This window comes from Anguilla anguilla, chromosome 1, assembly GCF_013347855.1.
Source record: "Anguilla anguilla isolate fAngAng1 chromosome 1, fAngAng1.pri, whole genome shotgun sequence".
NCBI lineage: Eukaryota > Metazoa > Chordata > Actinopteri > Anguilliformes > Anguillidae > Anguilla > Anguilla anguilla.
The window spans coordinates 27,954,988-27,972,375 of NC_049201.1; the positions used below are offsets into that span (position 1 = coordinate 27,954,988).

At 37.5% G+C, this 17,388-nt stretch overlaps 1 protein-coding gene across 4 annotated transcripts in view; it reads right to left on the reverse strand.

Moving 5' to 3' along the window:
* Window positions 1–17,388, reverse strand: part of LOC118214216 (ephrin type-A receptor 7-like) — an 84,141-nt gene that overhangs the window by 63,903 nt on the left and 2,850 nt on the right. For all 4 annotated transcript variants that reach the window (XM_035393978.1, XM_035393968.1, XM_035393947.1 and 1 more), the window contains exon 3: window positions 16,429–17,098. In XM_035393978.1, coding sequence (XP_035249869.1) covers window positions 16,429–17,098 — 670 coding nt within the window. The remainder of the gene's footprint in view (window positions 1–16,428; window positions 17,099–17,388) is intronic.

Genomic DNA, 17,388 nt, shown 5'->3' on the forward strand with positions numbered 1-17,388 from the left:
AGAAGCAACGATCACACGTATTGGGTGCGTGCATGTGTGAGTCTGTACATGCAAATCTTCTGAGTTTAAGACAAGCAAAAAACAGTTAAATGAGTCTGGTACATACAATTCTAAGTACAGGCCTGTGGTTGTCAAGATTAGTTCACCATAAACTACATTTTTACCCTCTGGAGTTAAAAAAAACCTCTGCACAGTTCCTGATCACCAGATGCCGAAAATAAAAGCATTCACCGGAAACATAAAACAACAAGGAGTCAAAAATATAACAAGAATTGTTTCCATGGCTTGTGTGCATTGTGATGGCGCATACAGACTCAGTATAATCCCCAAGCCATGCTTCCTGCATTCGACAGTGACAGACAGTAGCCTGATCCGTAACTAAGCCATTTAAATTTTGAAACAATTCTTATCTGGATAATAATGCTGGTGCAATTCTTCTTCCATATTTAGACCACATAAATAATAGGAGTAGTACTAGCACCATGCAAACACACTCCTTAAACCACACCAGCAGGATACAGATGCAAACCAAAACTAACAGTAATGGGGCAGCAACCAAGCCTAGAAACTGATAATGTATTTGGGGTGGCAACGTAAGATTTTTGGGTTGGCACTGAGGCCTGTGCATGGTACTAAGCCAGGTCCGCTAAGTCCTTAGGGAGGCCACAGCCAAGACCTTATCCCACCTCCCACAAGAGCTGTGACAGGCACTGGCAGCACCTGCATAGCAGAAAATAACCATATATAATATTTGTTATTATATTTCATAACCAGCGATATCAGCACGCAAACACATACTTTAATGAACACTAATTGTACATAAACACACACCAAATTAACACTAATGGGACACAAACACGCAGCACATTAACACTAATGGGACACAAGCACACGCTGTAATTAACACTAATGAGACACAACCTGCACCACAGCAACACTAATGGGACACGAGCATACGCTTGCCATGTAGGCGATTGCGAGGACTGTATTTGAAATGTGAAGCGCTGCTTTTGATAGACCTGACAGTCTACTGTTTTTGACATCCTTTGTTGAACCGTGGTGAGCCTCGATCATTACACGCAAGCACCCACAAAATCAGCCCATACTCTTGCCCATAAATTTCCAAAGAGAAGATTTATGGTGTTATTTTATTGTCAATTGTCGAGAGCAGACTAATTAAATGTCAGTGCATGATTCCTTCAGCTCTCACAAAGATTTACGTATCTTCCATGCAAAACATAAGACAAATTGCACAAATAAATTAAAATAAATAAATAAAAATGTAATATTCCCGTTTTATTTTCTTATTATATTTTTATTCATTTACACATCTGTTGGCAAAAGCCTTCAGACATATGTAATACCATAGTGTGTAAAAACTTGGCTAGTTTAGCACCATTAATATTCATTATTAATCTCTCACTCATTTACTGTTACTCACTGTGTTACATCTGTGGATTTACAATCGTATGTTACAAATACTGCATGCATGTGCTAACAACAGACAGGCTGCACATAAACTCATCATCTGCAATGGTCCATTTTTATTATTATTATCTCAATATAAGCAAGACTGTATATTTTTACAGAAGATGTTCATTGATACTCACCAACCAGATCTTTTTGTGAAATGAAAAAAGGTATCTGATTTTAAATATCCAGGTGCCATGTTAGATTCTAGTCTTTAAAAAATGTCTACCTTTTTGAGCATATAATAGAGGACTAGTTCATTGCATATGTTTCTTATTTTATACAGCCTTTTGCCAGTGTTCAACAAAGAGTGTCAATAGTTTTAGATAATAAAAAAACTAATAAAAGGTAACTAATAGTGTTCAATTTTATTTCAAAGCTTATTACACCATGCCTAACCACTGAGTCAGCCAGACTTAATATGCATGCAATGATATTTTCACATGCCATTTTTACATAGTTTTTATATTGCTTTACAGATTGATCACAAACAAGCACAAGCACATTAACCCCACATGCAAACATCTACAAAAGAAGGACAAGGAGGCAGTTTCCAGCATTGCCATCTCCAACAAAATTGAATTCACTTACCTTAGTTTTAACCTACATACTTGCCCTTACAAAAAGAGATTCCACATGGCTTTGCCCCAGCCAAAATGTTTCAGGTCATATTGCAAATAGAAAATATCACATTAACAGCTATCAAAGTTGATTGTTTAGTGCCATTCAGATGTACAGTAGCAATATATATATATATGAGCTCCATAATGTCTGGGACAAAGACATTTTATTCTTGATTTAGCTCTGTACTCCACAATTTTGTAATTGTAGAATTGTATTTTTATGCATTTTCATTTCACCTTGTAGAAATTACAGCACTTTTTATACACAGCCCCCCTTCCCATTGTAGGGCACCATAGTGTTTGGGACAAACGGCTTCAGAAGTATTTTTGATTAGTTAGGTGCGTTCTGTTGCTTCTTTGCTGCATGTATATGAGAGCTTCCAGTCTTGATTCTAGGCTTACGATTGGCTTTGGAATCTGTTATTGGAGTTTGTCAGCATGAGGACCAGAGTATTACTAGGCTGAGAAACATGGAAACAAGACCAGGTCAAAACCTAGTTATGGCTGGACCTAACACACTTCATCCGGCCGACCAATGGTGTAACTTCATAACTCGGCCGACCAATGGTGTAACTTCATCACTCAGTCAGTCACAGACATTCACGTTTATACGGCTGGCCCCGCTGTTGCGGTCCAGCCAAAAAGTCAGAGACAAAGGCCACTCAAGATATATCACCACCAATATTTCCACATGAATTAATTGCTAGACTAGCCAGAATGCTTGTGAGACTTAATATTTGACGATGCGAGAGTAGGTGGTCCAGCAGTATGCCTCCCCCAAAGTTAAAAAGAAACCTACACCATCTACGTAACGTGCACGCTGTCAATGGTTTATACACATTTGTAAACATACTGACACCTACAGTTAGCACTGCCAGACTATGGTGCTCACTCATGCACCGAAAGCTGCACGCTTACCAAGTGACCTACCCAGCAGCCCCAGGACGGCAAACTTTAGAATAAGAGTTACTTTCCACAGGATGGGACTTTAGGATGATGGACATTTTCTAAAACAGGAGTCTGCAACTGCAACTTTGGTCCCCGATGGCCACCAGGTCTTCCGGCTTTTGTTGTTCAGCATAATCGGTCAATTAAAGCAGTTCATTACAGAGCCAACTCACCATGCCTCATTGCCTGTGCCTAAATTGGTTGCTGATTTTTAAGTAAAAAGAGAATAAGCCTATCATGTAGATAATGCATCATTTTAAACCTTTGTGTTACGGCCAATGAACACGATCACTCCTGAGAGATGATGCAGGCAGTGACATTCAAAAAAATTTGAAATAGTAAGTTGTTTCCTCAGAATTTTATTTGTTGTTTTTTGTTCTGATAAGCTAAGGATATACTACTTCGGTAAGATAAGTTGGCTCACTATCCATCCGTCTTTTTACCACAACAACCCTAGTTAATATTAAGCATGGTGTGTGTCTCTCTTATCTGGAGATAAGAGAGAGACAACAAATGTTTAGCTGTTTTTAGAAGACTCTACCTTTCACTTTTGTACCATTTGTTAAGATATCTTTCAATTATTAACCCTGTCGCAAAGGGATAATCGTGTGTTGTTAAATTGCATTACACATTCTTTGGAAGACAGAGAATGTCGGCTTACAAGGTTGCTGTTTCAGAAAGATTCAGGAAGAAATGAAAATAAGAATAAATGAATTTTAATTAAGAAGATGTTTTATTCTGATGTTTTATTTTGTATTATGTTATTTTTTCATTCCCACAATTATTGATGATAATTTAGCAAACATTTAAATTTAATTTAAGTCATATGCTTAACACTCATGTCCTTAACACATTTAAGTTAAGGACGCGAGTGTTTTAAAACCATATGACCCTTAAAATGACAAAATTGGCTATTGAATGGATGTGATGCTCTAACAGCATCACTGAAAATATAGGAATTGTACTACATGAAGAAGCTTCACTTGATCTCAATGTTGTTATTTCAGCATAAACTCTTTATCAGCCTCTCCCCCCAAAGAATCAATGCCTAACATTAAACACTGATTAATTTTGCACAGAAATAGATACAAAAAAATAAATTGATTAATTTAAAATAGCAAGACATCTTCATTGTGAGGTATATCTTGGTAAGCCCACGCAAACTCCTTTCAGAGTAACATGAGAGACAGCCAATCTCACCGCTGCTACTCCCCACCCCCCCCTGGCTGCGACCTACTTTATGTTTCACATACAATATACACGCCACTTCACACCTGTTTTCTGTGTGCTCTGCAAAGGGGAAAATACCGCAGCTGTCTAAAAAATGTGTTTTTTTCTTGTTTTGTTTTTTAAGGGGGGGGAGGGGGGTGGTTGAAAGGTAAATTGCCCGTGGAAAGCACTAGAGCCTGGCCATCTGGATTATGCCCACACCACTCACGCCCTGTAACAGAAAATCATACCATGCAGATTTATCTCCTTTGGGCAATGACAACAAAAAGTAAACAAAAATCTTCTTAGAGTTTGCAAGTGCTGTTCCACATTACTCTCTAGAGTACACAATTATAATTGTTTTTATGAGATAGATACCTGCAGTTGTGGCACTTTTTGATGGAGAATTGCTAGTTCTGGCTCATTAAATACTTCTGTTTTAGGATGCTGAGAGCAGCCACAGGGAAAGATTCTGATTGAGCTATTTCAAATCTTGGCAATCTCTAAGAGATACTGAATGACACCAAAACATAATAAAATGGTGTAACATTTTAGATTGATTAAGCTCACAATTCTGCTTCTAATGTAATAACTGAAGGCTAGAAAACAAGTCAGAAGTATAAAAAATGTAAAGAATCTTAAAGGAAACTTAAAGACACAGCCTCTCTGTTGACTAAAGTGACTCTTGGTTTCTTCACTCAAGACAAGTGGATCACCTTGTTTTGATCTGTTGGATGCGCGGTAACTGAATTTAACAGTGTCCTCATTTGTGTTTTGGTACATCTGACAGACAGAGACAGATATAGTGCCATACGTAGCATTTGTAATAACAGAGCAAAAACCCATAGCTCTCTCTTATGATGACTACACTGCAGTGCTTTTGTGAATAGCTATTTTATATATCTCTGGCACATGAAAGCGAACACGGTCCAGGTAGCCTATTAGCATTTCAGAGCACACAATACATTCCTGAAGTAGCTTCGGGAAAGCTGTTAGTACCGCTAATTTGGTCTAAAAGATGTTGTTCAGTCACGTCTGGCTCCACACTTCATATGCTGCTTGGTTGGAGGCCAGTAATTCTTTATATACAAAAGACTTGCTGACAATATTGGCCAACTAGACCCCTGCTGCTTCGTGATATTTTTTTCCACCACAATTTTTAAAATGTTCGCCCCATGTGAAAAATAGTACCGCATTGTTACAAACACCAAACGCATTTCTAACTGCTGAGGGGAGGCCCATTTGCAATTAGGCTGCGTCCAAAACAATGCAAACAGCATAGCCTGCATCTTCTATAATTGCATTTAGTTTTTCTGGTCCTTGGCGGATATGCTTGAGCCCTGAATATCGCAAAATAGCGCCTGTTTGTTTTCCTTTTATCTGTCGGGGTCATTTTTGAGGGGCTGAAGTGTGCAGAAAGGGACGCTGTTCTCGGTACAGACCTGCATATTCAGCGACTGAGTGCCTTGGACAACTGCCAGAATAGCGAAGCGTGCTTACACCGGATAGCAGAGCACAGCCAGAGGACTCGTTACCGTTTAATCCCAGAGCCAGTATAAACCACAGTTATAAATGAAGAGCCTGCTAATTAACCAATTAAAAAGAATTCCAATAGCCTAATGATATTGAGGATTTTTAATTTCGCCTCCTTGATTTACCCTCCGTTAGAAGCCTGCAACTGCAAAAACAGGAACAACCAATTGTGGTCACATTTTCTAATCAAATGCAATCTTCAAAAAATTTAGTGAAGTCAATGGTACCAGATGGGTGATTTTAGAAGGAGGTATGGGGGACTAAGTCCTAAAATTAGTTTGGAAGTGTATTGAAGATGTGGGTTTACAGAAATATTTTGGGGGAGAAAATCACAACCATATGGCAACACTGTCCAGGGATATTCAATTTCCCTCATTTTGGAATTGATGGGCTTCCTTTTGTAAAATGTCTACAACCATCAATCTGTGACTGCTGTATAAGTAGCAACAAAGACATCTTTTTCTTGAAATCATAATTTCTTGAATTAACTCATCTTTATTATTATTTATTTAAAATATAACACTCTAACCATTTTTGCCAGTCTAGTGATTTGCACACCATTTTTACATCTACATTGATAATTCATAAAGTTATTTTAGGGCTGAACATGAACAAAAATTTAAAGGCGACTATTGTATTCCCCCAAAATAAGAGTTTGGATTATAGTTGTGTACTATGTATTATGTCATACAGTATGTACTGCACAATCTGCTGAATTACTGCATTGCAACAAATGACAGTATATGATAATGTAGGCACTTCTTGTAATGTTTGTTATGTCCAGGCAACCCTAAATTTAACCGTAGATGCAGCACAAGAATTCCTTCTACACATTTCTTCCTACAAGTATTCCTTCAACAGGTTTTGAAGTTTTGAATGTCATTATTAATACATGCGTATTAGTCTTCTCTGTTAGGGAATAGTCTAAACACACATAAATGTTTATGTTCACACCATGTCAGTAAACCACCTCTAGCAAGGATTTCCAAGACATTATGAACAAAAAATACACTCAGCTGCGACTTTATTAGGTACAAATGCTCTTTAACGGAAATGGCCTGCTCGTCCAAACAACAAATCATGTGGCTGCAATTCAAAGCATGCTGTTTAGTTGTTCTTCGAGGCTACAGTGAGCATGTGATCACCAAAACTGGGTAACTGAAAGTTGGAAAAACACTGCCTTGTCTGTCAAGTCTTGATTTCTTCTGCAACTGGTATTTTCAGAATTTGGCATAAACAGCATGATATCCATGGATCCATCCTGCCTTGGGTCAATGGTGCAGGCTGGTGGTGGTGGTGTAATAGTGTGGGGAATGCTTTCTTGGCACAGATTAGGATCCTCAATACCAATGGAGCATCATTGGAATGCCACAGCATAACTAAGAATTGTTGCTGATCATGCACATTTATTTATGGCCACAGCCTACCCTTTTTCAAACAGATACTTCCAGCAGAATAATGCACCATATCACAAAGCACGCATCATCTCAGTCTGGTTCCACAAATATGACAGTGACGTCAGTTTGCTCCAGTTTACCTGCATAGTCCCCAGATCTCAATCCAACAGGATGCTTTCAGGATGAGGAGGCATGGGAGGTTTGCAGCATGAATGTGTCTGCAGGAAGTATCTGATGCTATTGAGTCAGCATTGATAAAATTCCCCAAGGAATAGCATCGTGTTGAATCCATGCCCCAAAAAATTCAGGCTGTTTTGAAGTCAAAAGGGGGTCCTACCCGGTACGAGACAGGTTAACCTAATAAATTAGCCACTGAGTTTTTGACGAGCCTATAGAAAATATGTACCACTCTACTAGAAATACATCTGAACCTAAATAACCTACTTGTAAATGCACAGATGTGTCATAAACAAATGATTTCATAAGTTTACCAATAATCACTGGGAGATTTTTTCATTCTCATTTGTCATTCATTGGCGTTTATTTTATTTCACGTTTGTGTGGGTGCACTCTCGCTCTCTCTCCATGCAACAACCAACGATGTTCCCCGGCATTGCGGCATCTCCTTCCCAGGGGTGTCATATTGGCGTGTGACACCAAGCTACCTATCTCCGCTAAAATAAATAAAAAAACAGCTAGACTTAGTCTACTTGCTCCTATTGAAACTAAAATTGGAAAAATATGCAATTATAAAAGACTAATGCTACAATTGGAAAAATCTTTCTACAATTATAGAAAGAAGTCTAGCTACCTAAATCTAAACAATGATCGAACAATAAAATACTAACATTACTATTAGCTACCAACGACCAAATTAACTGCTAAAATGCCAAATATAGTACTAAAGAACAATATATAAAATAGAACTGGAACGGTACAAGATAAGACTTAAAAGGATTTCCTGCTAAACTAATCAAGAGAACTAAAAATAAAATTAAAAAATCACTATGCAGGCTGTCTCAACTGAAACCTTTTGAAATGAGCTGGATAATTTGTGCAGTCGGATTAGATTGGTTTGAATACAAGCTACTTACCCATCCATACATAAGAGAGGTGAAGATGGGACCTGCTTACGGTTTTTACTAAAAATAAAAAGCAGATTACCCTGACAAAAAAATTTAGCATCGTAGCATCCCTCATTTCCAAAGCCAATTATCCTCCTATGTGAACAGCAAATGATAACTTGCTCCATTGCTCCATCATTTTTTGACTTGTCTTTCCTGACAAAAAGAAGGTATGCATGATGAAACCACTAGTAATAGCAATATCCTCAATACTATTTCAGTGAAAAGAATGCAGTGGAAGCTATAATTTGCTTATCTAAGTTATCCCTATGCTAAATAGCTGAACATCATCAGCCCACGTTTGCTTCTAGGCCTGTATTGTGTGACCGTGTGGTCGACAGACTATATTTAATCAAATTTTGTCATAATAATATTGAACAGGGGCAGAAAACTTTCCTGTTCATTCTCTTGATCATTGCATTTTCATTAATGTTTTCATTCATTTTCTTTGATTAACAAGTGTTCCAACAATCTGAATAATCAACTGGCAGGTAAACCAGTATAGTATAAATAATTTTGAATAATATAAACAAGGATAATTAAATAATTAAAACACAGACACAAACACACACACACACACCATGGTCAGAAAATTATGAAAATTACAATAAAAAAATGATAAATAAAGTTTGTTTAAATCACTAAGAACACTTTACAAAAAAGGATACACCACTCTGTTAGCTACCACAATAGCTGTCAGTACAACCTGCAATAAAGGTTGTGAATTGCACGTTTGCCAAGAATATTACTGTGTATTGCATATCCTTGCCAAGAATATTTTCCAAGTGCGAAGCCAAATAGTACATGTATGCACACTTTTAAATGATGATAGAATGTGCACAATTTCGTGAAGCAAATAAAAATATTTTATTAATTGCCTACTAGTTTAATTGAGGAGATCTGCCTATATCTAATGGCATTGAGTATTTCATGCCAGTAATCAGATTAAGGGGAAGTTTCCACCCCTTCAATATTCAGCTCAGCAGCCGACACTGCTCATTTTGGCCCGAGGCTAGCAGTCACATGTATAAATAAATGAATACATGAACTTCTCCTGGTATTGAGAAGAATATTCCAGTAAGCCACAGTGAGGTAATGGCTATTTTCAGAGATATGCAACATACATGTTATTACATTACTATTATCACTTTTATTTATTATATATATTACATGTTTAATGTTTATTTAATGTTCATTCTTTGAAAAACGTTCAATATATTGAAGACTAAGGTTTCTATGTGAATTAAATTCTAGTGAGCATGTTCCGGGGGGTCTACGGTGAAATGCTATTTTAGGAGACGGTATTTCGTGCATGCACAGGTTTGTGCTCTTTTTTTCAGGAAGAGGCCCTGGTGTCCCTTATCTCCAGATCTATCCAAAATGTAAATTGTGCATTGCTGTAAATCACAACATAATTATATATTTCACTAAATAACAACTGTACTGACTCATGAAACTCACTTTTGCATCTTTTTCAAATGTGAATTAACATATTTTAATCAGTATAGGGGTCCACGATATCTAGGGGGGCAAAAAATTATCCAAAACCTCTCCAGAAATGAATACAATTATTTTTGCTCATTCTAATGCACATATAGTTGTCCCTTATGATGATTTAAGATGAAATATTGGTATATTAAAATTTCATGTTCATCTTGCGCATATCAGCACACAGTAAATTTGAATTAATATTTTTCATTCAACTTGCAGACATAGCCCAGGCAGATACTAATACCTCACATCATGTACAATAAGATTACAATAAAATAATTATTCCACTGTCAGAAATATGGAAATATGTTCTAGCTTCATGGTAAACTGTTGCATCAAACATAACACATGACTGAGCCCCCTATGAATGTTTACGCTACAGTACGTGAAATTCCTGCATTAGAGAATAGTGTAAACCTCTTGAAAAACACTCAATTTCATTTGTGAATGGTTTGAATTCTAACAAAGCAGGCCGCTATGAGCCACTAAGCTAACACTGCCCAGGGTAGGCTAACAATACCACTATACTAACAGATAGGCCTATTATTAGTTAGCCCCCAAAACATGCTGAGCATTATTGGCAAATGTCAATGCGAATATAACAATAACAAAAATATGACAGAGCGTAATTAACAGAAATATTGCAAGCAGACCTGTGTCAAATACAAATACGTATAAGTATTTGAAAATGTACGTAAATACATATTTGAAGTATTTTCAAATACATTTACACATGAAATACATTGTATTTGATTTATTTTGAAGTTATTTAATGGAAAACCAAATATTTTCAGAAATAGTATTTAAAAAATGCATTCCTTTAAATAAATACTTTCATGGGAAACCAAATACTTAAAAAAAAAATATACATTAAAATACAAATACAATATTCAAATATTTTGAGATATTTCAGTGATAGACAACAGAAATGACCGAGCCAGCAGCATTCTGAAGGGGTTATCCCAGATCTTTGTACGATCTTTGTGACCCTTGATGTGATGTCAGTGAGCTATAATACTAAGGGCACTCCAGGGGATTTACTAGGGGCTAGAGGTTGAATTTATATTATGGGCAAGGGTAGCCTACGTAGGCAATTTTAAACAACCCATGCGCTGCCTCTAACAGGCAGTAGCCTAAATGCCCATACATGTCTTTGCATGGGGGGGGGGGGGGTTGGGGGGGACTCAGACTTCTCGAGAAGCTACGTGCCAGTTTATTTGTACCCATACAATTTTTTTAAAGTTAAGGCCTTTTACAGTATTTTCTGTTGTCAGCGCGTTCAACAGCCATATGTGCAGTGCCATTACATTTTGTAAGGTTAGACACTGATAAAACCGAATTCACCCGTGCATATTCACTACCAATTAACAATGGAAATCGGTACAATTGGACCGTGGTTATCAGTGGTCACCTGACGCGCTCTCATCAAAATACTGTCCTCTAATTAGACAAAATAATCAACCTTCAGAGCTGATAGGTTCTCGCATATCCAGTGCTTTTCAAGTCTTTCAACAGCTTGGTGCAATTACACATGTTGCACCACTGGCCTTACGTAGTGAAAGTATTTTCTAATTATGAAAATACACTTTGTATTTGAAAATTCTGTATTTTAAATGCTTTTTGAAGACATATTAATTGTAAAAGTAATTGCAAATACATGCAAATGTATTTTTATTACATTTTGTCATTTAAATACTCACATTTGTAAATTATCAAATAATTTTTTAAAAAATATTTTAAATTAATTAAAATAATTTAAATACAACGAGAACCGCAGACTCAAAAAGAAAAAAAGGAGACTTGTATTGTTTAATTGTAAATCTAGTGAGGATACAAATGATGTGTTTTGCTCTCAAGTATCAGTCCTATACATACTAAGTTTTTAGATCCAACATCCAAGCTATAATGTCACTGTGAGCAAAAAAAAAAAAAAGAGTAGTTGACTGCAGTGGCGCAACCACCTCTGCTCAAATGAGCTGGCCACTAATGTTGCCAACCTGGTGACTTTGCCGCCAGATTTAGGAAGTTTTCAGACCCCTTTAGCATGTGTATTTCAAAACAAGAGCCTGGCGACAAATCTAGAGACATTTTGAGCAGACATGAGCAGTTTTCCTTGGAAAACTTGCCAAAAGGGCTAGGTGGTTTTGCAGTCTTTCCTGCACCTGCTATTGCTCTAGCTCACAAAACAGCGGCTTTTTAGTGAGAGCCCTCAATAGTTTGGAAGAACCCTAGCTGCAGCGAAATTAATGGGCAGAATGGCAGATCCATTCAAGTAATAGTTGTTAGTTGTTAATAGCCCAGCTATTCGCATATTGAGCTTTAATAACATGCACTGAATGGAATAAACAGTGTGACAATGAACAGAGAAATGCTTATGGTGGACAAATCAGATACCCACATAGCTTCCCATTTCATGTAAGCATTTTGAAAATGTGTTAAAATTTTCATTTGTAACTGTTCTCTATAATGTATTCATGAACAGTAATGTTACTGGAGTATCATATGTGCATTATTCCTTCATATATACCCTGCATATTTGGCCAATGCAAACAGACAGCAAATCGTCCAACCCTAGTTGCAGCAGTAATACGAACATCTCTGTTTGTATGTACCCAAGCTAGACTTCATGCTTCCTCTGCCTCTCCTGACCCACATAAAAGCTTTAGCAATGCTTACAATATGGCAAAATTAGTAAAATCTTGCAAAAGCTTAAGGACAAAAAAAAGTGCACATATATTACTGTGAAATATACTATGAAACAATGCTGTGCTATATCAACAGTTCAAGCTGTTGTGCGTGCCTGTCCATCACTGTCATAATGTCAAATGAGGCATGCCATGCACCACTGGAAATCTTATACTGTGCCCTACTGGATAAAACAGTTCAAACCAAGCTGAAAATAGTTACTATGTCGTAAAACGCAAGTGGGGTTTTGCGCATGGCCAATGTAAATGCATGCCAACACTTTCTATTTGCATGTTTATTTCTCAAATGGAAAGTTCAAAACAATAAATTATCACTCAGTGCGTTTACATGCACAGTTGAAATCAATCTATATTAATAGCTTGATTTTGCCAAAGATGAGATTTAATTGGATTATGGTCATTGTCCCAATATACATGACTCGGAAAGAATGGATTTATTGACCAAGGTGTGTCTGACGAAGGCTTCTTATAAATCCTGCTTCCTCCAATTTTGTCGCAACTTTGCTGAATAGTTTGCCATTTCGCGTTTTTCTTCCATCCATGTATTTTAGGATATTTAACTCCTTTAGTTGCGATAGCATGAAGTTGGCCTCCTCCTCTGTCCAGAAATGTGTTTTTTCACCATGATACTAGGGAGGGCAAAACAGCTTTAGAATGTTGCCAGCAGTGTATGCACGAGCTCGACAATGCATTTGCATTTCTCACAGAAAGGTCATTTGTCGCCTTTTTTTTTAGTTCATTTAGTGGTGATAGAAGTGACTATAATTAAGTGGTACTGTGCTGTTAGCCTTTATTTATCGCCGTACAAGGTTAATGTGAAGTAGCTAGCACAAACGGACAGCACTAACCCATTTTAATGGTATTTGCTCAATCGAACAGTAAATGAGAAAAACATTTGATTATAGTCAGCGGCACCAAAATATTCTGTCAATAAACGGCAAAAGTCCCAGTAGAAGATTGAATTACATTTTTTAAAGTAATATATTTTCTGAAATGTTATCGATTCTACTTGGCATAGTTGCTATGTAAATTACGGAACATGCGCAGAACACCTAGGCCAATTTTTGGCCTATTGAAGCGTATATATGCCGTAGTAAATCGACCCCCAACCGCATTATCTAGGTATATTAGTCCGACTCTGAAAAAAACTGACTTTGTACGATTTCAGTGAGACTACAATGTTTACATGATTTTTAAAAGTCTAGTTTTAGCCGGACTAAAAACAATAAATCAACTTTTTCAAACATCATGTAAACCCATTGACTGAATCTTGAAATGGACATTTTTACATTCACAACCATTGGTAAGATAGTAAATCTATTCCATATTTAGTTGCAATATTGTTAGTACAATAATGTGGTATAATCACACAAGAATTCATTTTGTTTATTTCACTATTCTGTGAGCAGTGTTTTTCATCTGCTGTATTGGCATTCACGCTATTGTTGGCTTTACTGTATCTTGTTGCTATAATCGAATACAAATTTTTGGTGGTGAAATAATATTTTAATGAAATCCCAGATAGATGCTGCTGTCCCTTTCCCATGGTTGGGGGGTATAGTTGCAGATGATACTGCAGTGAGGGGATGCTTGTTAAATGGACAAACTACATGATAATGGTTGCACTTAGAAACTGTATTTGGCACAGTTGTTGTGTATTGTCTTCTAATAAAGCTAGAACAAAGAGTGTGTTGTTTCCAGTCATAGTTTTGTTTCCATTCAACAGCTTGTAAAAATTATTGGATTGCAATTGTGGTTGGAATGAAAACCATCATACACAGGGGTCCCCAGGACCGAGTTTTGGAACCACTGGGCTAGAGTAATGCAAGCAACCATTACAATGTGAACGTTTTTCAAATGAAAATGTTAATAATTCCACTTCACTTTCAAAGTTAGGAGTTTTGAACAACCCCCATTCCCAATGGTTTTGCATTGAGCTTCTACAGAAGTTGGGAGCAAAGTGGGCAGGTTTTTCCAGGGATTAGCAACTATACAGTCTGTTTTGATGTCCACTTTGAGTTATCTGTACTCTTGTCTTGAACCATCAGCAACCAGCACGAGCATAATATGTGGGAGGGAACATATGTGAGAGAGACTAATAATAGCTGGCTTGCTTAGCTATCCAGCCAACAGTGACCTGGCAGCTAGCTTGCAACAGCCCAGTATTTCTTTCTGAATGTAACACGGACTCAGACGATTAAATAGTTAAGTTTGACAGGATTTTGACAGGGCTGCCTGCACCCACAGCACCTGCAGGGTGAGGCAAGAGCTAGCATCAGTGTTGTTCAAAGTATGATAAAATGTAATTGTATATATAATGGCTTGTCAATCAGATAGGTCCATGCTCTTTATACAATACAGCTTTTAAAAGATATAATCTGCTATTATTACAATGACTAATGATATGCCAGTGTGTTTGGTGCTTTGAAAGCACAACAATTATAATAACAATGTACAGTCGGCAAGAAAATCAGCCATTTTATCTCATTTAGACAACTTCTTATACAAGCCATTCCCACATCAGGGTTTCTATCCGAATAAAGACCATGTTGAGCAGATATGGATACAGATACTGTCATCTCTGCATACCTCTAATATGTACTAATGTCACCACTGTTATCAATGCAACTTTATATGTCTGTAAGTGTTGCACTGTACTTGCAGAACATTAAGTTGTGCATAAAAAACATCAGCGAATAGAAACATTAAATAGGTCAACAATCACATGACTAGAGTGCAAAGAGCCCTGAGGCCTAGTAATCCACTAATTTGCGCATGTGTTTTTTCTTTTTATCTGACTAAGCTTAAAAGCCAGCATCTATCAAACTGGAATACCCAGGCACACGAACATGGACATTGAATTTCAGCCCTCGAAACATCTAAACCATCAGGGACTAATCAATAGGCTTCTGGCCTTCATTTACATTTGGGTCATTACGTAATGACTTCATGCATAATGTCATGTTCATGTGTGCAGAGAACTTTTCTCACTCGCTAGACTCGAGGCTGCTTAATTCACTGATAAGGTGTTCGACAATTGCACAGGTGCAACCACAGTCACTGTCTAAAAAACATAACATGCCCACATTATCGTAATTGTATAGTATAGTAATTATTATCTTCACACTGATTCAGTCATTCAAATGAAGACATGAACTCAATTTCAGATTTTGTTGTTTGACAATAATATTAATTAGTATCACTAATAATATCAATGATTCATATTTTATTCCCAAAACAATAATTAGGTTTGTGTGATTAGGCATCAAGATTAAAATATCTAAAAACAAAATTAAAATAATCAACTTCCATCTATAGATACACAGTATTTCGGTGCATGATATACTGCATGCAGAATGAAATCAATGATAATAAGTTAGTCACTAATAGTTATGATCACATTAGCCCACAAGGTCTTCCTGAACTACACTTCCGACTTTTTGTGGTAGAATTTACCAAAGGCCATACTATGTCATGCATGACATATTAGGAGGAGGTGTCTTGGTCACATCCGATGTATTTTGTGCATTAAAATGATTGAGCGATAAAAATTGTATGTTAATGCTACCATTGAGTAGAAGAAATTGTGTATGGATAACATGATATGCCAGGTGTTAATCAGCTTCTGTTTAGGAAACCTCTCTGAAAGCATAATCTTTCTGACATTTAGCATACTTATCCAGAGCGACTGATTGCCCTTTTTACATACAATCCATTTGTGCAGGTGAATATTTTTTACTGAAGAAATTCTGATTGATTACCTTGATCAAGTGTACAACAGCAATGCCATAGCTGGAAATCAAACCTACACCTTTGAGTTCCAATCCAAATTGCATAACAATTACTCTGCTGTCGGGGTTGGTATTGATATAAACATGTTTAACGTCAACAAACAGTCAGGAACAAATGGCACCATGGACATACTTACGCTCACACGAGTCACCTTTCTGGTGAAATCCTGCTTTGCAGATACATTTTCCAATGGGCACAAGCCACTCCCCCTCAGTGCTGCAGTGCATCTTGGGAGAGGTTTTTGCCTCCCCCTCTGCACCACTAACGCATGTTCCTTCCACCTCCACCAAGGAAGAGAAATCCGATCCCGTGACCGTGTCTGGAAAAATGGCCAGATTCTCGATGATTGACCAGCACTTCTTGTAATAGACCTTGACAGATACTAGGGCGATGCAGGCCCCAACATCCTGAAAGGCCAGATAAAACCCTCGCCTGGACAGGGGACCAATAACACGCAGCTCTGTGTTCAGCTTCATTTTCCTTTCTCCCAAGTCTCCCTGGGTGAAGCTTTCATCAGCAGCAATGGTGTCAATTTTCACATACTGGGTCTCCCCTATTTCCCTGCCCACCTCGGATTCTGTTTCCCGGTAATACAGGTTGAATGTCTCCTTGCATGTCCCCACAACACCTGGTAAGCTGTTGCAATCCCTCAAGGTGAATTTCAATTCCACAAATATCCTTTGGGCGGCTCCCTTTGCGATCCAGCTAGTCCGAAGCCAGTTGTTCTGATTGGGCTCCATAACTTGGCAGACCTGGTAAGTCCGGATCGGGGTGTAGTTTTCATCCAGCCCGCTTATCTCCTCCCACTGAAAAGCAAAGGTGATAGTTTGCCTCCGAACTACACAATCTCAGCATTTCATTTCAGCCAATAGGAACCACCCAACGCAAGGTCAACGTGAAAGACATTTTCCACAAAATAGTTATCTAAATGGATGGTTTTCGTCAATTTAGATCTTATTGCCCTCCAAACCAGACATGCAAACAAGTGTTGTATACGGTTTTGAATTATTTTACCTTGGAGCCACTAAGCATTTATTTAGAAAGAAACACAACAGAAGTGGCTTCTCGCTGACATGGAGTCAGGGAGTCAGCAAAA